Source organism: Embiotoca jacksoni, unplaced genomic scaffold, assembly GCF_022577435.1.
Source record: "Embiotoca jacksoni isolate LCO1_2020_lvr unplaced genomic scaffold, fEmbJac1.0.p SCAF_28, whole genome shotgun sequence".
Lineage (NCBI taxonomy): Eukaryota > Metazoa > Chordata > Actinopteri > Embiotocidae > Embiotoca > Embiotoca jacksoni.
This window is the reverse complement of record NW_027185379.1, coordinates 2,520,775-2,545,575: the sequence shown is the minus strand read 5'-3', so window position 1 is coordinate 2,545,575 and position 24,801 is coordinate 2,520,775. Positions and strand designations below refer to the sequence as shown.

General features: G+C 39.8%; 2 protein-coding genes across 3 annotated transcripts in view; both read left to right on the top strand.

The window, feature by feature from the left end:
• Positions 1-11,107: 11,107 nt before the first annotated feature.
• On the top strand, positions 11,108-16,193 carry nars2 (asparaginyl-tRNA synthetase 2, mitochondrial). Its single transcript, XM_069161487.1, has 14 exons — positions 11,108-11,432; positions 12,454-12,563; positions 12,697-12,817; positions 12,903-13,043; positions 13,133-13,213; positions 13,379-13,473; positions 13,592-13,724; positions 14,213-14,311; positions 14,442-14,479; positions 14,582-14,648; positions 14,738-14,875; positions 15,009-15,106; positions 15,745-15,771; positions 15,952-16,193. Exons 1-14 carry the CDS (start codon positions 11,175-11,177, stop codon positions 16,094-16,096), a joined length of 1,551 nt encoding a protein of 516 aa, XP_069017588.1. The 5' UTR covers positions 11,108-11,174; the 3' UTR covers positions 16,097-16,193.
• A 651-nt stretch (positions 16,194-16,844) lies between these two features.
• gab2 (GRB2-associated binding protein 2) overlaps positions 16,845-24,801 on the top strand; it is a 33,573-nt gene continuing 25,616 nt past the window's right edge. For both annotated transcript variants that reach the window (XM_069161414.1, XM_069161413.1), the window contains exon 1: positions 16,845-17,206. In XM_069161414.1, the coding sequence (XP_069017515.1) occupies positions 17,135-17,206 (72 nt within the window). In that variant the 5' untranslated portion in view covers positions 16,845-17,134. The remainder of the gene's footprint in view (positions 17,207-24,801) is intronic.

The following is a 24,801-nucleotide window of genomic DNA, read 5'->3' as shown; positions in this document are numbered from 1 at the left end:
AGAAATATATATCAGCATATATATTACTGCAATATTTGTCTTTTTTGCCTTGAGAACAAATTGATGACTGATCACTGAGTGGCTGACAGTGGGGATAAAATTGTCACTGGTGCTAATGAACAACCTAATGAACAATTTGTAAAAAAAAATATCACAAATTTGCTGCTGTCATTTGTGCTGCCGGGTTGTGAGAATCTCGCTAATCAGACAAAATGAAAGACAATTAATTTTTACCTCTTGTTGTTGTCCAGTTGCTCTTGTGCTTGTTTGTCTTTTCTTCTTTTTCACACGGTTGAGTCTGCAGGAACTGGTTTCTAGAGACTGACAGCTTCACTATTTCAGGTAGACGCGGCCACACTATGAAATTGATCCCATGTTCAGTTAAAAACTACCATCACATTGAAATGTGACGAACACCCTCCAGATATGTTTGAGAAGGAAGAAGAGAATTCTTCTTTTGGCCTGATTTTACTACTACAGTCAATAATGGAAGGCAAAACTTTTCTCTAAAACTCATGCATGAACTATTTCCCATTACCTTTGCTGAGTCTGATTTCAAGATATATCTCCACAGTGCTTTCACACTTCATCTGTTTCCACTCACTGATAATTTTACCACTTTGAGCCCAGGTGTTGGATAAACACTGGCAAAGGTATTTACTGTTAAAATCAGCAAAAGGTTGATTCCTGCTGGGGCTCAACCACCCATTCCCTCAATGAATTCCGAGTATCGTCCGAAAGTAACTGCTAAAATGAAACACCTGCTGTCTCTTGTTTTCCTCAGTCTGTCAATCTCAGGAACTGTAATTACATGACAGCCAGCTGCACTTATTTTCCCGGTGATCAGCACTGTAGTTGACAAACAGCTCCATTTTGCCATGACTAGCTGCACTTCCTCAAATTTTCCCAACATCTGTAAAATAAGTGGTTGGTGTGATGGGCCACGTCTGCTGTGTAACCTTACAACACCATATGCCTGAATGGATAGAGCTGCCTCAGATTCAGTCTTTACTCATTCAGGTCTACATTCCCCCATCTGCAAGTTATGCAAATGGTGGACCACTCATAAAAACTAATGGGGCAGGGAATGGTGAACCAACTGGCCATACAAAAGTGAGGCTGAATTTTGCTCAAGGTTTAGGTCTCATTTGGATGCCCACCATGATGACAAAACAGAGCAGAAACAGAAGCTTTCAGGAAAGTCTACGTTTTGGAAATGAAACTGCGATGATGGCTTTCAAAGTGTCATATTTCTATGGGTCACACAAAGTTCAGTGTTGTCTCTCAAACAGACGAGCAAAGGGAAAATGAAAAATGTGCAGAACTAGCACCTTAAACAGTACAATGCTGCATGCTTGTAATTCGAGAGGCATTGTTTTCCAAAAAAAAGGAGACTTAAGAGCCCTGCGAGAGAGATTGTACTGCCCCATTTGTAGGGCAACATAACTTGACAATTTTGACCTCTGTGCAAGTATAACTGACTCATTACATGGCTTTCAGTGTTTAAGTCATCTTCACTGAGATTATAAATAGTCTGAAGAGGAGCTATATCAAAGCTGGCCTCATGAATCCAGTAAGAAACGACAGGGTTTCTTCCTGGAGGCAGTGCAACTGTAAACCTTAACTGAACAAAAGAACCTCTCATTAAAAAAAAAATGAATTGCATGTCTTTGAAACACGTTTTTTTATGACATTTTCTGAAATGTCAACTAATGTAACCCAAGTGTGTGTCTTTGTTTTTGGTTTTTTTTCTTATTAGTTACCTGAGTTTGTGCAACTCAGTTTTTCTTCTTTTGTTCTCTGTGGATTATGTCAGAATTGACAATGTATGAAATGAATCCTTTCAGCACATGATGAAATTCTTTTGTGTGTGTGTGTGTGTGTGTGTGTGTGTGTGTGTGTGTGTGTGTGTGTGTGTGTGTGTGTGTGTGTGTGTGATTGGTTCATGTGTACTGGACTGCAGCCCTGTCTTGGTGGACTTGGTGGACTCAGTGGAGGCAGACACCGCAGCTGCAGCTGCCGTCTCCCATCACATTTCCCCTGACAGGTGTGAAAAAAGACCCAGAGAAATGTCACTGCAGCATGTTTAAGTCACTGGGACACTGCTTGCATTCAGGAATTAAACTGCCTTTGCACATTATGCAAATCTTATTGACAGCATATCCAATGCTTTTATTAGGCTAATTGTGCCTGAGGTCAAATCTGTCCGTAGCAAAGGAGCCACGTGCATTCCTACCAGGTGTCTGGAAGCATTTGGGTTGACTGAAAGGTTAACAAATGCTTAATGTTTCAGGATAGCTTAGGCAGCACTTCATGTCCATGAAAAATAGGTGTAATTGATTTCTGTCTTCATCCTTTAGCGTGACAGCAGAGGTGAAAAGCAAAGGCATTAGAAATATGTTTTTGAAATTATTTTCTGAAATTTAGGATAAAATTTTGTATTTCTACACTCTTCATGTTATGCTTAATGTCTGCAGAACCACCTCTCTCCATCACTTATAAGTGTGATGAAACTTAGAGCATGTTGATTATAGACCAAGGCAAAGACAGAACAGTCAAGGTAACGTAAGGTTAATTCTCAGTGGAGATACTCTGTTGTCAGGGCTGAAACGAGGCATATGTATTTTTAATAGGTTTGAGCTGCTGCTAAACATTTAGCAGCACGACCACATTAAAAATATATAAAGTAAAAAGGTTGTGTACTCTTCAAATTAGTCAGCTTTCTTTCTTTCTTTCAGGTCAAAAGGTTTGACTTTGGAAGCTATCTTCTCAATTAGAATGAGCTTCCTGTGCTGTTCTGCTGAGATGATTTAAGATTTTTGGGCCACAATTACACCGACCAGTTAAAAATCTTTGGTAGAGGAATAGATCATTTTCAGGGCTTAAATTTTGACTTGTCACAGTAGGGGAGGCAAAGGTGTGGCCTAATAATGATGGCTGCATCCCACTTAGGAAGGTACTGCTTTGGTGCATGCTGGGTGAAATGGCTTCCTGGAACCTCCATCATTAATTCCACCGGTGCTTTCCCTGCTGAGACGAGTCAAAAAGCCTGCCAAGAAAAAGGTGTACAGTTGAGGATGCTTAGTGCTAGATCAGTTTGTGGCCATCACAGGTGCAAGTTTTGTATGTGTTCAACCCCTCTCTTCCACAGCCAGACACAGCTGGACACACACAACCATATTGCAGGCGAAGCACAGAAACACAATGACTATTGCTGTCAAGGAAAAATGAGGAAAACCTCAGAGTTTCATCGTCACTTTCAATTTGAAAGATCGTTTTGAACAATTTTCAATGCCAGCAAAACATGAGGACAAAGACACACACATGCACACACACACACACACACACACACACACACACACACACACACACACACACACACACACACACACACACACACACACACACACACACACACATAAATCCTTTTATTGGATGACTCATATTTCTATGATCCCTCCTTATGTGGATTTTTATAAACGTGTTATTCTATGTGAAAATTCATTGTTTATTGGCAAAAAAATCCCAGAGCAAAAATTGGGGAGCTTTACTTTTCCTCGCCTGTCAGTGCTATCCTCACTGTGACTGCTACACCTGCAAACATGAAAAACACCAGTTTATTTGTTTTTCCTGGAGGCTCTACAATTCCACTGAATTTGATCTACCATCAATCCATATTAACATGAGTTAGAGTCATTGGTTTTGGTAAACTAAAAAGCAGCTTTGAAAACTGCTTTTAGTTTTTTGGGGTTTCCTGTTTTACTTTGAAATCACTCACCTCTTGTGTCTATTTTTTTTACTTGCTGTTCCCGCCAGCTCTTGAGCTGCTCACCTGTGTTTCATTAGCCCGTCAGCACCCTACATATTTTTTGCTGCCTCTTCAGTCTTCCTTATGAGCTCATTGCTTTCCAGCTTTTGATCTCTCTTGTATGAATTCTGCCAGTTGCCCAGTTTTTGCCTGAACCCTGCAGTACTATGTGAATAAAGCTTGAAATTTGCTTCAAACTCCTCCTGTTTCGTGTGTCCAGGTCCTCAAAAAGCTAAAAATAGCTTTTGCTGGGTCACTTCAGGTAGGTAATCCAATCTACATAATAAACAAAACCTGTAGGAGGAGGGCGGTGTAAGTGCAGACTGCAACCACTGCTGGTTCATCTTTCCATTGATAAACAATTTGATGGGCACATATATTGTAAAATCTATAAATACATTAACAGAAAGTTGCATTTTAAAGGTTTAATTTGCACTGGAAAGAGATCATCCAGGAAACAATGCTGAACACACCAGCTCATTTCATCTTGATCATGTTTCAAGTGCAGTGTAGCTTCAGTGCCAACTCAGAGAGAACACTTTGTTTTATAATATAATAAATATTTCAGTATTTATGTTACTCTACAACAAAAGGTGCTTGAATGAAATTTGACTGCTTGAATAAATCAGATGCAGATGGAGGACAGTGTCAGGTACAAGAGAAAATAGTTTTGTTTTTTTTGTCTCATCTTCCCTCTGGGTTTATTTTAGTTTAACCTTATGTCATTCTTTTTCCAAAAGTACACCCTACCTTTTTAATGTAGATGTGAAAAGAAGGACCCTTAATTTTGATGGATTGCTCAAGCAGATCCTAACTGCTGTATAATTAACAACATATGGGCACAGGCCATTGTTTTCATAAGTGCACTGAAAAATACTTTTGGTTGAATACCCACATCTTCAGTTCGATGCAATGAGTGTGACTTAAATGCCCACATGGAAACTCCACACATTACCATTCATAGTTTGGCTAATTAGACGGGAGCTGCTGTGTCTGGATAGCCTAAAGTAATTAGTCATAGATTTATGATTGGACTTGCGGTGTAGCTAAAAAACTAAAAGGGATTATTGCCCTTGTGAGGAATCGAAAGATGAGACTGCTCCTTGATAATAAAATGTATAAACTCGGATCTCCAGAACAGGGCAGTAGGACACAACAAGGACAGATGAATGTCTTCCAGTGTTAGCAGAAGTGTTGTAACACCGTACAACATTATCTGAATTTTCAAACTGCCCTTGACAAAAACATTGAAGTGCCCCAGGGGTATCACACCATTTACTATAGCACTCTGACCTCTGTGATTAAATGTACATGTCTCAGAAATTCTTGCCTACAGAAGACTCGATGTCCAGACTGGACCCACTCAATTCAAATTACATTGTGTGTAAAGGCTAATACGTTATTTTTAATAGAAAACGCAAAATGTTTTGCTCGCGGGAATGAAACCAGTTATCATTCACTTATCGTCTGACCCTTTGTGCTTCAACGGGGGAGGTAAATGAAATATATTGGCTTGTGAAGGAGACATTTATGATAAGGCTGTGGAGGAATGCTGCCAGACAAACTGACAAGAACGGCTCTGTCTGCTCATCTGTAGTTTGCTGTTATTGTTGATCATTTTACTGATATTTGAGCCAGTTCTCATTCAGGGAATCAAATACTGCAGTTTTATCAAGGTGTTTTATGTTTAGGCACTAAGGTTAATGTGGGTAAGATTAGGAAAAGATTATGGTTTGGGTTAAATTACAGAAGTAACATTGCAGAGAAATCCACAGTTTTATTTTGGACTCGTGTACTTGAACACCTGTCTACGGAGTCAAACTCCTGCGTTTGCTCCATCCAACCACTCTTTGCACTTTGTCCCATGACGCTCTCCGACCCAGCTCATCACATAAAGGACCTTGTGTGGATGTTTCAGATGCCAAAAGGCATCTTGTACTAATCTCTCTGACACCAACGGCTATGACAAAATGTCATTACTTGACACCCTGGGAATGAAAAGGGGCTCTGTATTCTCGAAATAGGACAAGTGGTTTGCGCTTGAAAACAAAGTACTGGCTGAACAAGAAGCTTTCGGTGGAGAGGAAGATCTGGCAAAACAGTTTATCAGATAGTTATACATTTCAAACAGCTGTATTGATTATGAAATGTTGCATTACAGTAGGCAGTGTTTGCTGTGACAGTAACAGAAAGGTCAATGGGCTCACTAACATGGCAAAGGTTTTTCCTCTGATAAATAAATGTAGGCCTCCACAGTGAACGTCTTTCTAATAGTTTTAAAAATGAAGTTTGCTACAAAAGATAAGCAGACAAACCACAGTGGAGAGCGGCAGAGGGGGAGAAAGAAGTTTAGTGCGCAGGCATGGTCAGGTTGTTGCGGTTTCTGAGGTTGTGAAACAACTGTTCATATGATGACAAGTTTACATACAATGGTCAATAATGTATATTTCCATTGCTGTGCTTTAATTGAACAAAGTCAACAATATGTTAACGATATTTTCACCAGTTGCTTTGGATTACCCATCAATAGTGTGATTGTCCAATTTCAGTCTCAGCAGGTTTCTTGCAAATGTTTCACAATAAAAGCCTTAAACTATTTCTGTGTACTGAAACATAAGGGCTTTTAATTTGAAATGGATACAAGAAGTGTCTGAGTTTGTGTCCATTTGTAATGTAGTGGCGTTAGCAGAGCCAACGATAGCGAGGCTTCGAGTTGACTTCGGTAATCCGTCAATGTAATTTAAATGTCAACAGGACATTTCCATTTTAAATGTTTTATTTATTGACCTTCTTGCATGGCATACTCTTTAGAATTGATTCGATTTTTTTCAAGTGATGAAAATTTATTTCATCACTTGGGAATAAAAAAGTGGCCAAGCGTCATCCTGGTCTGCTCCGGTATCACTACACCTGTAGATGTATAGAAATGACAGACTTTTGTGGAAGGATAGTGACTATGCACAGTATACAGATGAGGTAAATTCTGTAATTTCAGAAATGTTTGCAGCAATGTTAGGAAAATATGAGACATGATGAAATTTTGATCAAGGAGGGGTGGGGGTGGGGGTGGGGGGATGAAAAACTAAATCATCTCAGTGCCTGTAAATACCTGGGCTGACAAAGGCAAAAAATAAAATGTCTCAGGCTTAAGGTGTTTTCTACTCAGAGTTTGCAGTTTTGATATTTCATTACAATGTCAGAAAAATCGGCAACAAATGCCATATGTGCTATACAAGTATCCCTAGAAAGGTGTTCTCATACTGTACTCCCAACAAGGTAAGAAAATAAAGTCTGGTTTTATCTGGTATGACTGCATAAATCTAGAATTCCTGCATTGTAATTAAGAGTTAACATTTCGGAAAAATTTTGCAAATTACCCAGTAAATGAGGATAAGGCAGCTCCATCCTAATGGGATGTTAAATTAAAGAACCTGGGGAAATGAAGCAGAGCTCGCACTGTATCACCCTAAAGCCGACACTGACAAGTGAGGTAAAAACTAAAGTGAGAATGAGTTGTTTCATTTGACTGTGGACTGTGTGTTGAACAGAATAACACTGTGATATGGTGCAATAATCTGATATTACTTCTTTGCTTTTCCATTTTTCATTATCTATTCTTAGCCATCTCAGGAGAGTCGTGTCTTTGACTGCTTCCAATGAAAGAAGGGTTTCAACGGTTTACTGTTGAGACATTTTTTTTTAAACACCAGAACTGTAATATTTAAATGCTCCTAATAGTACGGCGCTCGTGTCTCTCCTGCTGTCTCCTCTTCACACCAGGGGAATTTTGTTCCCGTGCAAAATTTAAGTGCATGTAAAAAAAAAATCCTAAATCTGACACAATTTGGATCTGAAGTTATGTTTAGTGAAATCATAACATATGCTGACCTACTGCGCAGTTGTCGCCACTCACAGTAGTGCAGAGTTGTTGCTTCCAAAAATAAGCACACAGTATGTGAATGTTGGTCAGTGATTATGATGATTCAAACAGTGCAACGATATCTCATCGAAAAGCATTGCAGTAAATTGCACAATAATGTGACTCACAGGATGACAACAATAGTGTTATTAGAGATGTAGCTGTATTACTCTTCTGGACCAACCTTCAACCAGAGAGTGAATTATACGGAAACTCTAGTTTAGAGCCAAGATCCAATACCCGGTTCCGTAGGAACTTGTCAAATTTGAGGCAGAATTAGCAGCAGCATTTCAAAAGAGCAAGTGTTTTGAGATAAATTTACAGACAACTTTATACTGCAATAAGCACACAAGGTGATGCGCAATTACATTTTCTTTGATGTGGCTCATGAAAAGAAAAAAAACAGACACTGAAGAGCAAACCTTAAACTCTCAGTACACAGAATAAAATAATGTAAGTAAATAAAAAAGGATGAATATGCTCTTTAGCTGCACTGCAGGAGGACAACTTCCAAGGGTGCAATGTCAGCTATGTGTCTTAAATGTGTTTAATTTATTCTTGTCTGTCTGAGAGAAGAAAAGTCAAACCTGAAGTCAAGCAGTCCTAATTTTCCATTTTATTTGCAGAATTCTCTGTACTTGGCTTTTAGACACATGCTCACTGGCCAAATTAGGCTGCTACTAATGTTTTCTTTTGTCATCGTAGATTAATCTCCTAATTCTTTTACTGATCAACTGAGCCTCCAAGATGGCTAAAATGTTCCAGATCCCACTGTGATTTAAAAAAAAAATAAAGAATCCAAATAAATTATATTCAGTTCACTATACAGAACTGGGGGGGGACTTCATATTTTAAGAGACAGCAAGTGTTTGGAGTTTTTACTTAATAAATAATCAAAATTGTTGGCAATTTTCTGTTGATCGTAGGATTAATCAAATATTAATTCCAAAATTTGCACAAAACCTCTTGATTCAAAAATGTGAAATGGATTTCTCTGCGGTAGCTGAACACTCATTTCCAAAGAATGAATGTCTTGCACTGTTTTTAATGGATATTTTCTCTCACCTTGATCCTTTTGAAACTGGTCCATTAGATATAAACCTGCACAAACACAGTATAACTGGAGAGTCAGAGGTGAAGCAGAGCAGCAGCCCAAATCTCTTTTAGTGAGGGTTGTTAGTTCCTTTTGATTTGTGTTTGGCTGCCTGTCACCAAACCCCATTCCCTGAAATCACATCACTATAATGGTCTAATCAGCACTTAACGAGCCATGTTACATAAAATCAATGCCCTCTTCTATTTGAGAATGCAGAATATTTGGAGGAGCTGATGAAGGCTCGTGGAAGGGGCAGGGAATGCTGTCGATCGAGTGCTGCAGTCGTTAGACAAGCAGGCCTGTTGAGAGCAGAGGATGCACTTGCCCTCTAAGTTCACTGATCCTCCTGAGATCCAAGCTTTTACAGCAAAATCCTTTGTTTTGCTGACTAATCGTGTATTGATTTTAACAAGTTGTTAAGCCCAAATAAGGTTGTCAGGCCACTGCCAAACAACTCCTCTACCTGTAGAGGCTTCAAGATCAAGCAGCTATGTATCTCCCATTAGGGAGCACCATTTGACTTCTCTCCTTGATTTATTGTTATGGGGAGAAATAGGATCACATTTTACCTGGAGGTGTTTTTATTACTTGTGCAACAGTTTAATAGGCAGCACAGCTCTACTTTTTCACCTTGTTCCATGTGAACATTTCCTTGTGGTTTCTGTGGGAGGAATGTGAGTCTGTAAAAGTACACAAGTCATGCGATCAAACTTCTCTCCCACGTGTTAAGTTGCAACAGAGTAAAATTTTCCAGGCCTGCAAAGAAAGGAAAATTACTAAATAAGTTAAACACTGTGGGTATCCCAAATTTGCTGATGCGTAGAAAACATTTTTTTGATGTTACTTGAACTGACTGTTACGCTTGGACTATCTGCTGTCAACAAAAGCCAGAGGGTCCCTCACATTATGCTTGATAGAACTGCATATAAACATAATGCCAGCTTGTTTTCATTTCAGTAAACCTTGGAGCTGCAAATTGATAATATACTGGAGGCAACCCGGGGGTAAATGAATATATCCACCGTATGTGGGGATCTGGGAAGGAAGTGGAAAATCTCATAGAGCTACAGCACTACCCTGTGTTATAAAAACATATTGCATATAATGATACTGAAGAAGCATGGCCTACAGATAATGTGTAGCAATTTTCTAGAGAGGATATTATTGTTTATTTAGTTTAGGTTGTCGAGCGTTTTTTTTTTTTCCATACAAAGACAGGGTACGGGTTTCAATGGTGGCTTCAGGGGAGGTCTGATTTAAAAGAAAGACGCATAAACTGAAGATACAAAAATACACAACCTTTAAGATGAGACCACGTGCATAATTGCTCCATCCATGCCGGAGATAATTAATATCAATGACCCCGCTGACGTTTCAAATGCATCATACTGGGTTTAATGATGTTGTGTCATGAGCAGCCGGAGGTGGAGACATGCGGGTCTGTGTTTGCTGGCAGGCCCAGGCCCGGGGCTCCAGGGCTGACAGGCAAGAGCAGGTGAATAATTGTCGATGGCATTTTATTATATTGCTGGCATGATCTGATTTACTCCAGCAGCAAATGGCGGGAAGAGACTCGGTGTCGTTTTGGGTATTGAATTAACGAGGTTTACGCACAAATGAACCCCAAGCTGACTGCAGATGCATCATGCAGGATTAAATAGGATTTCCGTGTGGCTGTGATAGCTGCTCTGCTTGCTTCATTACACAACTGAATCACACCATAAGTGTTGCGCTTCACTGTTGGAGATATGTTTTTGTTTTGACTTGTAGAAATGAGCCGGGTTGATGACCTCTTGAAGGTCAATGAGAGGTTTTAGGAAATTTGTCACATTTATTTTTTATTTTTTTACCAACAATCAGCCTGATCGTAAATGTCCTCCTTCACTGCTGATGCAACCAGAGAGGTTAAAATAGTAAATGCTTACATTTTTGTTTTGTTTTGTTTTGTTTTATCCATGAAATATATAGAAAATGGGTTCTAACTAGCCTAAGTAAATCACATCTGATGATCATCAGATTCCCTTGGCAATCATATTTCATTTTTATATTTCTGTGGCCTATACTGGCCTAATATAAAATATTCTCAAAATATCTTCAAAAGTGCAAAAACTATGAAACTGTCTCATGACAAATATACACTTCCGATTAAAAAAAAAGAAAACTACAGTTCCCCAGAGCATAAAAATAACTGCTGCAGGAAACTAGAATCCGATTGGTTTGTCTTAATCCACGTGACTTGAGTTGGACGAATGAGGAAGAACCTCAACAGGAAGCGTTACTGTCGGAACAGCAGACACAACGTGAAAGCTGAAAGTCAAGTCAAAGCAGATTACGGTGCATTTGAAAAACCTATGAAATATATTGCCGCTTGTGTCTTCAGGTCGTCACAGCAGCACGTTGTTGCTTTCAGCGTCTTGTTGTCTCGGGGTCGGGCAGCTTTTGGCGCGATGTTTCAGGCTGCAGCTAAAACGCTCTCTGCAGCATCGGCCGGCTCCGTTTCTCGGGGAATACTGCAAAGTATTCGGTGTTATTGTAAGAAGACACCGACGAAACTCAGAGTATCTGAAGCGCTGTCCGGCGCCGAGTTGGGAGAAAACGTCAAAATCCAGGTAACGCCTCTTTATCACTTGATCAATTCTGGTATTTGCGCCCAACCGAGGGCCAATAATGGGTTTCATTTGAGATCTTGATTCAAACCAACAACCAAAACGTTTTATTTATTTTTTGTATCTCTAGTTGTTCTCAGTTAGAATAAATGATCACAAGTTACTGGACTCACCAAGCGTGTTTGTCTGGTGTCTGTATGGGTACGTTGACTAACTGCGCGCAAACTGCGCAGTGTTTAGTTTTTGTGAAACTTTCGACTTCCACTCCACTAAATCTCAGAGGATTAGTTTGTCATTTGTTTTCTCCACTACATTTATCTGTAAAGCTTTAGTTACTTATCAGAATGCAATTTGAATCATTTTTTTTTCCGTCCAGTGAAAACCATAGATGTCCAATTTTTTAAATTTTTATTTTTTTTGCATTTGAATGTTTCTTATAAACTGAATGATGAAATGTGTTGAAATATTCTTCTTCTCAAGCCAAATAAACGATTTAAAAATAAACTTGGATCATTTGGAAAATTCATCACCACACAAGTGAACAAAGATTCATTTTATGAGCTTGTTGCCTATCAGAGATATGTTCTTCTCATGGGATAGCGACACTAGAAATAGAAGATGAACCAACTAGTATAACCAAAGGTGCCTTTGATAGTAAAATGCAGATTAATGCTGTGTGTACTTTTACTTTTGATACTTTAGGTACATTTTGCTGATAATACGTTCATACTTTTAATTCAGTGAGGTTTTCAGTGCAGGACTTTTACTTCAATAAAGTATTATATATATATATATTTAGATTTTAGTACATTTACTTAAGTTAAAGCTACTTCAAAGGTGAATTTGTTCAACAAGAATCCACATATTCTTCTTGAAATCCAGCCCCACTTTCACGCTGCTTTCCAAATAACTGACATTTTATTGAGAAAGAATGAGGAGCGAAATTCTTCAATTCCCAACATTCCCGGACATGCAAACCAAAGTGGGACATCTGTGTGCGTTTTGATTTGTTTCTGGTTTATAGGGATGGGTTCGCTCCGTTAGACCTCAGAAGGCCAACGTCTTTCTCCACGTTAACGATGGAAGCTCCTCGCTGCCGTTGCAAGTTGTCGCTGGTGCAGAGCTGAATGATCCGTAAGCACTTCAGTTTTATTCTCTGCATTAATCCCCTGCCACACAGTTTTTTGATATGAAGGCTGCATGCACTTGAAATACTCCGACTTATCTTCCCCTCTTTTCTTTTTTTTTTCCCCTTTTAAAAATTAAGGTTGCTCGCATTTGGCAGTTCCATTGAAATTACTGGAGTACTTAAGAAAAGTCCACATAAAAACCAGTCGGTTGAACTGGAGGCTGATCAAATCCATGTAGTTGGAGAGTGTAACCCTGTGGTAAGAACAAACACTCCACGTGTCAGCTTCAAATTATACCACATTTCTGCTGTAGGATGTTTTAACATTGGTCCTCTTCTTTCAGGATTTTCCTTTTAAAATCAAAGAGAGACACGGCCTTGAGTATATTCGACAGTTTCCTCATCTCCGGTGTAGAACAAATGCCTTCAGCTCCCTGTTGAGGATACGAAGTGAGGCCACTACAGCAATTCATTCATATTTCAAGGTGAGAACATCAGAGGAACAGATTTGAACAGAATTCACTGTCAGTTTTTTTTTATTATTATTATCTGACAGTTTTTTCTTTTCTTTTAGGACAATGGCTTTGTACAGATTCACACTCCAGTCATCACCTCAAATGATTGTGAAGGTGCCGGGGAGCTTTTTCAGGTTGAGGTGAGTGTCACAAATAACTTCCAAAATTTCAGGTCCTGTGTCATAAATATAACAGTATGTGACCTTTATGCGGATCCAACATGTTCATGTGGTGTCACCTCTGGTTAACCAAAGCTCTGAAGGATTCATGAAAACTTAAACCTCTGGGTTTTTTTTTTTCCACAGCCATCAGGCGCAGCCGGTGTAGAAGAGGAGAACTTTTTCTCTGTACCAGCCTTCCTGACTGTGTCTGGACAGCTTCATTTGGAAGTGACGTCAGGGTGAGATATCTATCATGCACATTTGAACAATTCACATATCTTGCTTGTATGTACGTATATTTGTGCACATACATTGAAGTGTGTTTCTAATTATGCTTTGTCACCCGTACTCGTGCAGGGCTTTTTCTAGAGTCTACACATTTGGGCCGACTTTTCGTGCCGAGAACTCCCAAAGCAGACGTCACCTGGCGGAGTTTTACATGGTGGAGGCCGAGATCTCCTTCACGCAGTCCGTAGAGGATCTCACCAAGGTACACTGTGCCCTTGTCCTCAAATACAACATTGCTCTATGATATCAATCAAGTAGAACATTGGTCAACATGTCATAAAGCCTGTTAACAGATTTTCACTCAACACATATCTGTACATGCTATAGATTTTTTTTTTTTCTTGAAGCCGATGGTTTATATACATTTTGGCATGCCGAAATGTAACTCCTATGGCTGTGCCGAATGAACGGAGGTTTTTTATTTTTATTATTTTCTCCTCTCACAAAGTTGCTTTGATGTTTGGGGGAAAACTAAATAGCAGTAAAGTTGTTTTGAAAGTTTCATTAATCAAAGCAGTCATCATCACATACTTGCTAATTCTCTAAATATGAGCCACGTGGATGAAGAGAACAAATGTCATAATATGATCTCTGTGTAGTAAGGTTCGCTTTTTACACTTACTTTATGTGACTTTTTAAACTGGCCCTTGCCTTGAGAGCTTTAATTATTAAACTTGGCCTTCTGTGTAGGTCATGGAGGACATGTTCAGATCTGCCACAGAGCATGTCTTGGCTCACTGTGTGGAGGATGTGGATTTGTTTCACAAGCATGTGACTCCTGGATACAGGGTGAGTCCTGAAGGACACATATTTACCTTGGGCACGTAACCTAGGTCCTTATACCAAGCAGCCATGAATGCATTTGACTTCATTATTGTCTCGGCTCACATTGTTCCCCCTTGCCCTCGTATAACCTCAGAACACTGTAGATGGCATGCTGAAGAAGAGGTTCCCTGTGTAAGTCTTTTACTTTTCTAAACACTGCATTAGAACATAAATCAGATCAAGAATAAAGTCAAACTTTGAAGGCCTTTAATGTCTGATCCTGTCTACTTTAAGGATCACCTACACTGAGGCTGTCGACATCCTAAACCGCAGCTCTGAGAAATTTGCCTTCCCAGCAGATGTAAGTGGCATTGGTTTGATTTTGTCCTTGACTGTATATTTGCAGCTAGCACGGACCTCCACATTGACCTTGGCTCTTCTTCCCCACAGTGGGGTTGTGACCTTAAGACCGAACATGAGAAGTACCTGGTGAAACATTGCGGCAACATTCCAGTGTTTGTCACTGATTACCCTTACGATCTGAAGCCTTTTTATGCAAGGGACAACCAGGACCATCCTGCACACACAGTAAGACGTAGTTACACTGTTAACATGCGGAGTGAATCAATAATTAAGACTCGTTTCCTTCCTTCTAATGTCAGTTGAGTTACTGTAGAGATTTGCATGTCTGTGCTCACTCTTGAGTGTCGTTTGCGTCCAGGCAGCTGCAGTGGACCTCCTTGTGCCAGGAGTTGGAGAGCTCTGTGGGGGCTCACTCAGAGAGGAGAGGCTGGATCTACTGAGGGCTCGGCTGGAAGAGTAAGAATGCATACTCCAGGGGGGTATTGGAAGGCTGGCGGTAATACATTTTGACTATAGTTGTCAATATGCGTTCAGTGGCTTTCAATTTTTCAGTATCTTCGTCTACTGGGATCAAGAATAATCCCAGTAGGGTCACTCAGGGCCAGCAGCTGCATTTTTCCAAGTCTTGCAGAGGCTGATTAAAACAAATGGGTTTCTATATGCGTCTTCCACAACAGCTCGGACATCATTTCTGTATTCCCACCACCATAGAGGACAACCAATTTAATAACGTCAGCTCTACAAACCCAGAATCACCTCGGCGGCAGAAAAACTATACTGTTACATGGTGAATATGTTGTGTAAAGTAAATTGGAAGTAACGGCGCATTTTTCTGGCTGTTTTACGTTGCTGTGGACAAGAAACAATACTCACATCTGTGTGTTGCACCACCAGATCTTCAAAACCTCTTCTGAGTGTGTAAACCTCCGCTATCTAAAGCAAAAAAACTGCAGTGCAAGTTAGTTTTGTTATGAGCACACATGTTGCATTGATGAAAAATGAAAATGATGCCAGAAAGAATTTATTGTAGATCTTGGGTTGCTTTTTTTTTTTTTTTTTTTCACACTGACATCCATTGTTATATTCTTTTCCAGGGTTGGATTAGAAGACACCTACAGCTGGTAAGGAAAAACAAAAACACGTGTTTATTAACAATATTTTATAAGAAATGACTGCAAAGACCAACGGAGTTCTCATCATTCAATGTGTTTGCAGCACATTGAGTCTACGCCTGCTGTATGAAATGTGTTATACAAATACAGTTGACTTGACTTACGATTTTTTTTTTTGTGTGTTTGCAGGTATCTGGATTTGAGGCGTTTTGGCTCCGTCCCTCATGGGGGCTTCGGACTGGGATTTGAGCGATATTTGCAATGTATTCTCGGCGTTGACAATATCAAAGATGTTATTCCTTTCCCCAGATTTTCACATTCTTGTCTTTTATAAAAGACTATTTGAGTGTATTAAATAAGTTTGTGAAGTTGGTTATTTTTGTTTTTTTATTTGCTGCTTGACAAACATTAAATGAATATTCAGCATTGTGTACATTTTTCTCAGTTTCTTGGTGTTTAAATATCAGTATTTGTTTTTTTTTTTTTTTTTTTAAATGTACCTGCACCTGTAATAAGACAACAATGACAACTGGATTTAAAATTGTATCTGAAAACAATATACGATAAGGAATTTTTGTCATTCACTGTTATTTTAAACACTTTTCAGTCACATCATATCATTCTACTTCCATAATTCAAAACAATATTAGTTGTAAGAACAATTATGGTGCTGATGCTCCACAAGATGGTGCCCTTTCACATTTCAGCCTATGACAAAATGCGAAATTTGTTCTCAGTTAAAGATATTAAAGTTATCTTTTTTACAAAACCCAAAAAAGAAATGTCCTTCTTGGATATATACTATACATGAATGTGGCGAGGCATACTAAAGCACGTTTGATTTGATCATTCCAAATCAAATGTGGCTTACTATTTGAAATAAAACGTTTGTATTTTGGGAACATATCAAGCAGCACGGATAAAATCGGTTTTATGAAAACTTGTTCTGGGATCTCGGAGCTGTGGCGAGCAGATTTCCCATCCTGTTCATCCCACCGCAGCCCATCCCTCTCTTTGCTCGGTGGGCGTGGTATGAGTTGGGAAAACAAACTGCAGAAACCCTGTGATACTTCCTCACCCTGCATCAGTAGAGTTTCCCCGCGGCTCCTCGTCAGCCGGCCGTGCGTAATTTCCCGAGCGCCGAGAATTGCAGTGCTTTGCACGCCGGTTGTTTCGCGCAGTACCACCAGGAGCGACTGACTACGTCTCCGATCAGCACTACTTTGATTTCTCTTCAAATGGGGGAAGCAGACTGCACCAGCGAGAGCCAAACGCCGACAGCACTTTGAACAGGCGAGCCCTCAAGAGACGTCATGTACTAGTTGACAGACGGCAGTTGTAGAGCAAGAAGAAGCAGCTGACACTGACAAACATGAGCGGCGGAGAAATCATCTTCCAAGGCTGGCTGAGGAAATCACCCCCGGAGAAGAAACTGAGGAGATATGTGAGTGAAAATACACTTCCGTTTAGTTTGTCTGTGTTTAGAAGTTTGAGTGGCGCATGTCTCTGCTTTCCTTCTCTGTCAAATTGACCCCGTGTGTTTGGTGCTCATCTGCATCCCAGATAAGTGGTGTCAAACTCAGATATTTGAAGTTCGGCAGTAGCAGGTGCATCTTCCATCGAGACCTGTCCTTTCATTTGAATGTCCCACAGTAAGAAATACAGCCCACAAGAATCTAAAAATGTATTGTTTGCGTAAAAATGCAACTTGCATTTTTACGTGGAAGGCCAACCATTGTTGGGTCCTATGATAACATGGAGGTAAGCCTGGGTAACACCCGACAGCTGTCTATAATTTGAGCTCCCAAATACACTTTATCCAAGCATTATGAGGTCATGTCTAATCAAGCATTGATGAGACTGGTTTTCATTTTAGCCAAGTTGACTAATAACAACAGTGGTGATAACGGCACAGTGCCTTGATAAGGCTCTGTAAGCCAAAGCTGCTAGATCTCTTGCACGGTGCTGGCTACAAATCAGATTATAAGATTTACTGATGCAGATAGAACCATGAGACAATCTCCTATAAATACAGCTGTCCGCTGTTTATGTATGGTGTTGCATTACCAGGCCTCCCCATGTTCCTGCTAGCTGACTTTGCCATGATGTCATCTCTGTTTCATCTGGAAATCCATCTTTGAATGTGTTCAAACCCCCTGTCCTGTCTTTTCCTCATTGTTTCCCACTTAAAGCTAGCTAATGTTTACACAGAGACCACCATGGACAGTCTGGAACAGCAGCTGCCGTAGTACGGAGGGAAAAACCTGCTTGGTTATAGTCCTGTACAGTATAAACAACAAGGAAAAAAATAAACTCACAACGCAGGATAGAGCCAATATAATGGCCTGCAGGCAAGAGAGCAGGGACCAGCCTCTCATCCCTCTTGCCCTGCTTCTCACCCTGAGAGATAACCTGTAAACAATGACACACACTCCCTCTTTCAGACAGAAAACATCATGTCATGAGATAGAGTTTCCAGAACAGGCTGACTTGTGAATGCAATAATCTGTCCATCTGAAATTCCTTCTACTTATTGGGTTTGGACAATCGGGGCCATTTATTTATCAGTATTGCTGTCATCTGACATAGTTAAGTTAATGAAGGGGAATATTTCCAGATACTACCTTCTTACGCTATCAGACATTCCAGTCTGAAGGTGTTTGTTGTGTTTGGGAACATGGTACCGAGTTTGATCGGCCAATTATGCCGGAATGACTTAAGGAGGTGTGAGGAATGTTTTGTTTCAAATGCTACACCAGCTTACAGCTGGGCCACTTATAGGTGATTATTTGCAACAATGAAAATGTATTTTAATCCTTAACAACATCTTCCCTGTTAATGTACAATCCCTTTCTATGACAAATCCTCCCTCAACCAAATGAGGCCTGCGTTTGTTAATCAGTTGTTAGTTGGTGAAATGATTGGTCATTGTATTCTTCCAGTACTTTCCACAGATGGTATCTGACAATGGCACACAGCCATGCATGTTCAGTGGAGTGCAGAATGCAGTACAGGGTAGGAAAAGAGTAAAAACTGGTCATACCACTGCAGGTCTGACATGCAAATTGTATGCAAAGCAAAATACACTTAAAGCCTGGATGCTATTGTTGGTGAAAGACAGGACACAACATGTTTGTACACAGTAACAAGCATGACTAGTCCAGGTTGAATGTTTTCTAATTGTTTACATATTTAATGAACTCTCAACAGCTCCAACCGTGAGAAATATAGTCTCCGTGTGTGTGTGTGTGTGTCTCGTCGTTCCTCCCCCCCGGCCCACCCCGAAACATGGGACAGCAGCACTACAGACACGTGTAGCACATTTTCACACACACAGCATCGCCACAATACGAGGAAAACAGTCATGGTCTGAATGCTAAATGAATCACTCGGTTGGAGTTTATCTCTTCTCGGGGGCTGATTGAGTTTCCAGAGGTGGGCAGTGTTTTAAGACTTTAGTGGGCGGGGCCTGGATGCTTTTTTTGAACAATGTCCAGAATAAGCAGAGGGAACATGAAAACAACTGACGAATCCAGCACTTACCCAGTTTCTCTTGCATACTTCAGTTGAGGTCATTCTACTCATCAGGCAGTGATCAGACAACACACTTCATCTTGTCTACTAATGTTAACCCCCAAACAATCTTTTAGTTGTTGCTGCTGCTTCGCAAACAACCTCTCTCCTATTAAATTAACGTGCTGCCAGTAAAAATACAATTGTTGACAATAGTTTTTCTTCCTTAGAACAGAAAAGCTCCTCTAACCTCTTCGTCACCCGTTTCTTCCCAAATAGAGGAAGACTGTCTGTGTTGACATATGCAGAATTATAAGTCATCTAAATGAATCATGCATGAGTGATTTGAACTTCATATGCTCAGTGTGAATCACGCATGTGCCGTACTGTAAACAATTTAATTCCTGTTCTCAGGTCGGGATCAAGCTGTTGTTAGCCAAACCCTCCCGTCTGTCCGCTGTTGTATTTGACATCACAAACGTGTCTGTTCAAATACAGTAAAGCATTGCCACATTCCAGACAGATCATATCTGCGAGGTGGTATCTGCTGCTTCTTCTGCCTCCTGCTTACAGTTTCAAAGGGCTTTACCGTCCTGCCCTTGTGGATGGCACACGGGAGGAGAGAGGAAGAGAGGTGGTGGTGGTGGTGGGAGGGGGGGAGTCAAGGATTTTTAAAGGCAGGCATAGCAGAGCTGCAGCAGCCTGTGTCCCACTGTCAGCTGCCGGGTCTGCTGTTGTTTTGCAGAGGGGCTTTGGGAAGTCCTTGCCCTCAGAGGTCAACTCCGAACGCCTCCCAGTTCCTGCTTTGACAGACACCCAGCGCTCACACAGACATTTTCCTTGTTCCATTTCATCTGCGGGCCTTTCCCCATAAACTGCAAAACTGGGGTGGCTTTATGTGACTGAGGTATCAAAGTCGGATTAGTTTACTGTCGTTAAATATGTTCACTTCAAGGGATCTTTGTGATTGACGTAAGGTTGCCACCTATAACCATTTTGATTGTTGACTAATTGTTTATTATTTGAAAGTACATTTTGCCAGAAAAGTGCCTTATTGAGGAAAAACATCCCCTTTTATCAGATCAAATCATTATTCTTGGATTTATCTTATGTATATTAGCAGTCTTAGTTGGCATTCACAATAACTTAATACATGGAAGTCACATTTATGTCACAAAATCATAGTTTTTTTTAACTTTTGCTTGACCAACCCAAAATACCTATTTCTCTCACACTTACCTCCCATTTGAAAAATCTTGTTTGCCTTTTATGAACTTTTGTCATCGTACGTTGCCCTTTGCCATGAAGCCTTTTGGTTTGGCCTTTGTGTTTTTGATCCAAAATGTAATTCTTTAACCAATAGCACATGCCAGACTTCCTCTGGATGGTACCTCCAGGAAGTGTTGTGGCAGAGGTCCCATGACAGGGACAGAAATCACATTGGTCTTTGAGTATATATATATATATATATATATATATATATATATATTTATATATTTATATATAAATGCATTTCCATCTCTCATGACTTTATCAGTGGAGCTTAAAATAGTGCCGTTCTGAAGGAAATTAGATCCCGTTGATTTTTGTTTTTTCTTGTGATTTGGACCAGCAGTGAAAATGGTTTGGCTTATTTGCTGAACTCTCAGTAAGCACACTAACACACGGGTGATGGTTCTTAAAATTATGTTTAGAATTCAAACACATAAACACATGACCTAAACCACTTCTTTGATTAATCGGCTTTTACTTTTGGCCCCTCTGCTGATACAGAGACAATGCAGTTCAGTAATTATAATAGTTTATTGTGCATTCAAGCTCTGTTTTGACAGTGCTCTGACAACCACAGCATAAAATGACCACTAATTAAAGATACTGTGAATTGGTTTGTTCCATGTCACCCCAAGTGTGGCTGTGTCCTACTTTGTCAAGAGTTTGACATCTCAAGTATAGTATCATTTGATTGTGCCGTTGTAGCAGAATGGCTTCTGTTTTTTCCCACGTATACAGGAATCATGCTACTAGCTGCAGCTTGCATGTCATATGACTGTTATTAGATTGGCCTGCTGAAGCAAATAGGCTTTGAAGTTGTTATGCGAGTCAGTAGAAATGCCTTTTGCCCTCTTGCTCAGCGGCATTAAATTCCAAAAACATACAACTTGGAATGATATAAAAATGTAAACGTTATAAGCAAAAAGTTTTGATTAATGATAATAAGTCTGAGCTGAATATCAATACCAACATAAGAGGTTAAATGAGAATTGCTTTTCTTGGAGGGAGAATGTGACTATTCGTACGTCGGAAATAAACACGCCTCTGCAAGCGGAACCTCAGGTGGGGGATTGTTTCTTGGTGGCAACTCCGCTGATGTTTTTGTGTGGAAGCACTTTTTATTAGCTCCATCACTTATTTGGGTCTTAAAGGGATACTTGTTAGGCAGCGGACTGTTTGAGGGATTTTAGTTTTTGGTAAATTAATCTTGATACAGCTAAAAAAAAAAAAATCTGACTGATTATATGCATAAATATGCCAAACAGCTATATATTTGCTATATATATATATATACACTAAAAAGGAAAATGTATTTATGTTGGTAAAATTTGTAAGCTCATTGTTGGATTGAGGACTAAATTATTTGTAATTATTCAGTTCAGATAAGAAAATAACTAGCTGTTTGTAACGGTCATATATAATTTTACGTTTATTGCAATTTTTTTTCTTAATTATTTAAGGGAACAGGTTTTAACATTTTTATTTTAAAAACTTAGTGCTTGCTCAAACCCTCAGATATGATTCTTAAGTAAAGTGGCCAGTCACTTTTGTCTTAAATTAAACCAGCTAAAGACACTGTTTAACCTTTTGAGGCAGTTGCATTATAAAATATAAGTGTAACACTAACGGCTCATTATGCTAATAATGGGCTGATGATGTGTTGTCTTTCTATTTCGTGAGAAACATTTGCTGCAATAGTTTGTAGGAGTTGGAAATGTGTACACAAATACTTTTGAGCTGTGGTTGTGGTACAGGTGTCTGTGGTAGTCAAAATGAGAACTGCTACGAAGATGCACAGGTTTCTATAGATGATTAATAATTTCGATTTAAGAAACTGTGATCTAGTGGAAAACCAAGTGTTCAATTTAAATAATTTTTTTCATTGACTCGTAAAGTCCATTTTTACACTTTCCCATAATTTATAAGTTCTATTTAATATCAACATTGCTCGGGGACTCTTCTGAAGATCCAGACCCTAATGAGTCATTGCAGCTCAGTCAGGGGTGCTAAAATGTCCTCCAGCTGAGTTCAGATAAGAATAAACTTGAATAAATATAGCCAGTGTACAAATACAGACTTCCAGTTCTAAAATAGAGTAGTGTGTGTACTGGATATACAGAAACAGTGATGTTGATCATTGTCCCGTATGAGACGAAGATTTTCTAGTGACGTTATGCACCCACTGGTAGGCATCTTGAAGGTTCGCAGCCCTCGCCAGTGTTGTGTTATACTCCACCCATTAGAACAACGAAGTCCCCGATTTGACTGTACACAGCATAAAGTAATCTGGATGCCATTAATTGACAATATGTTATTAACCTTTTCATCTAATAAATGGTCTGCACTTGTGAACAAACTCAAACTGGAACAAGATCATCTTTAATCAGTTATAATTCTACCATGATTAATTTCTGAAAGGCACAACAAACTCTTGCACATGATACATTGCTAAGCTGTTAATTCATCAAAACAATCAGGAAGTCTGTAGTACGCATGTAGTACACTTATTTATTATTCATCAATTAATAGTTGCTTTTTATAATACTTTACAGAGTGATTAATATAGATATTAAAAAAAATGTGTCATGATGTCATACATGTAAAGATCTTGATCCACATATCAGTGGCTGATTAATGTTGCATGTAGTTGGCTGGGGACAGTAGCCTCATAGACGCAGTGATTTTTGCATTGGAATGATGGTCCAACAGATTAAGTGGCTGAGGGCAGACTTTACGCTCCTATGCAAATGCTTCCACTTTGTGGGCCCTTCCTGTTCCATCTGAATTTTATTTGTGCACCTATAACTTCCTTGCAATGAATTAGAAAGACCAGGAGATGCTCACTGCACGCCCTCCACACACAGATGGCAGAGGCAGGGGAAGCAACACAAAGAGTCTGATTAAAGATAATGCTTCCCGTTAGTCAAACTGTCGGGGTGGGCTCACGCTAAATAAGCCCAGCCTTTTGCTGATACGGAGACATGGCGAGAGATTACTCATTTTCCTAATGATGGAACTGTTCAACTGCAAATTGAGGCTGATTATGTCTACTGAGAGATTTTTAGAGGTTGTTTGTCATCGCATGTGCAGCACATTTCGCAGATCATTGCCCCATGAAGTGAGTGAATGAGAACTGTGTAGGTACCAATGCAGCATCCCTCTCAATCATCGTCACACCTGTAGGATGAGGCTTTCCATCAAAGTCACATGATTGCATTGTATGTGGACTCATATTTGCTCTGATTCTGTGAAAGCAGTGTCACATCAGGCTCAAATCTTCATGCACTGAAAGATCTTTAAAGCCGACATCTTGCTTAAAAGAAGAATGTGAAGTTGTGAATTGCACAGATGATGGAAACATCAGGAGTTAAGTGGTCCTTCCCTTCGTGCTCGAGACGGCCCTGTCTGTGTTTGTACTCCATGGCTAACCTCCCACCTTCTTTATTAACACACAAGAATTTATGGCCCTGTTTGGGTCTTATCTTTGTGTGTTATGCTCAGCAGCTGCCATCCTTCCAAGGTCAGTGTTTTGACTATTGGGAAACATGAGCAGTTTGATTTCAATTACGCGAGTGCTCTAATGCATCTGTTGGATTTAAACTCCAGCAGCTTTATACTCTGGGAAACTGCTTTTTCATGTTTACCTTACTGGGGACATGGATGGGAGAAAGCTGTGCCCAACCCAGGAGTATCTGGATCTCTTCACCACTTGGAGCAGATAATGGTCTGGACCTGTTGAAGATACACTCTGTTGGCACACTGTTTGACTGTGTTTTCTTTGTGACCTGAATTTATTAGAAATTCTTTGGAAATGCCTATTTTAAACGTTGTCAGGGACAGCTGTCTGCTTAACATCTCAGTCAGAGCCAAGATGTTGAACCCTGTGTAAACTGTACAACTTCCAAGGAATCCTTTGCGATTTATTTAAATAAACATACATGGATGTCATAAGAGTAAATACAGACACTAGCATGTCTATTTTAAGTAGATTTTCTTGCCCCTATTTGAAAGTTAAGCATCACCATGTTTTGCTTTTCCTGATTATTGAGGTTGAATTTTGTCATTTTGGAATATGGAAGCTTGGAAAGCATTAAAATGCAAATTTGAAATGTGTTTTTATGCTGTCACGTTCTTTAAATGCAACTGGAGAACATTCATCACTTGCTGAAGCGCCCATCTGTTTCTGGAATGTGGTGTGACGTGTGACCCGCTATTGATTAGGACTAAATAATCAGGGCTCTGTCGTCATTGTCT

Coding starts and splice junctions, on each gene's coding strand:
- nars2 (XM_069161487.1), top strand. CDS start 11,175: ATGAAATATATTGCCGCTTGTGTCTTCAGGTCGTCACAGCAGCACGTT. Junction 14,480..14,581: donor CTGAAGAAGAGGTTCCCTGT/GTAAGTCTTTTA, acceptor GTCTACTTTAAG/GATCACCTACACTGAGGCTG. Junction 15,772..15,951: donor TTAGAAGACACCTACAGCTG/GTAAGGAAAAAC, acceptor GTGTGTTTGCAG/GTATCTGGATTTGAGGCGTT.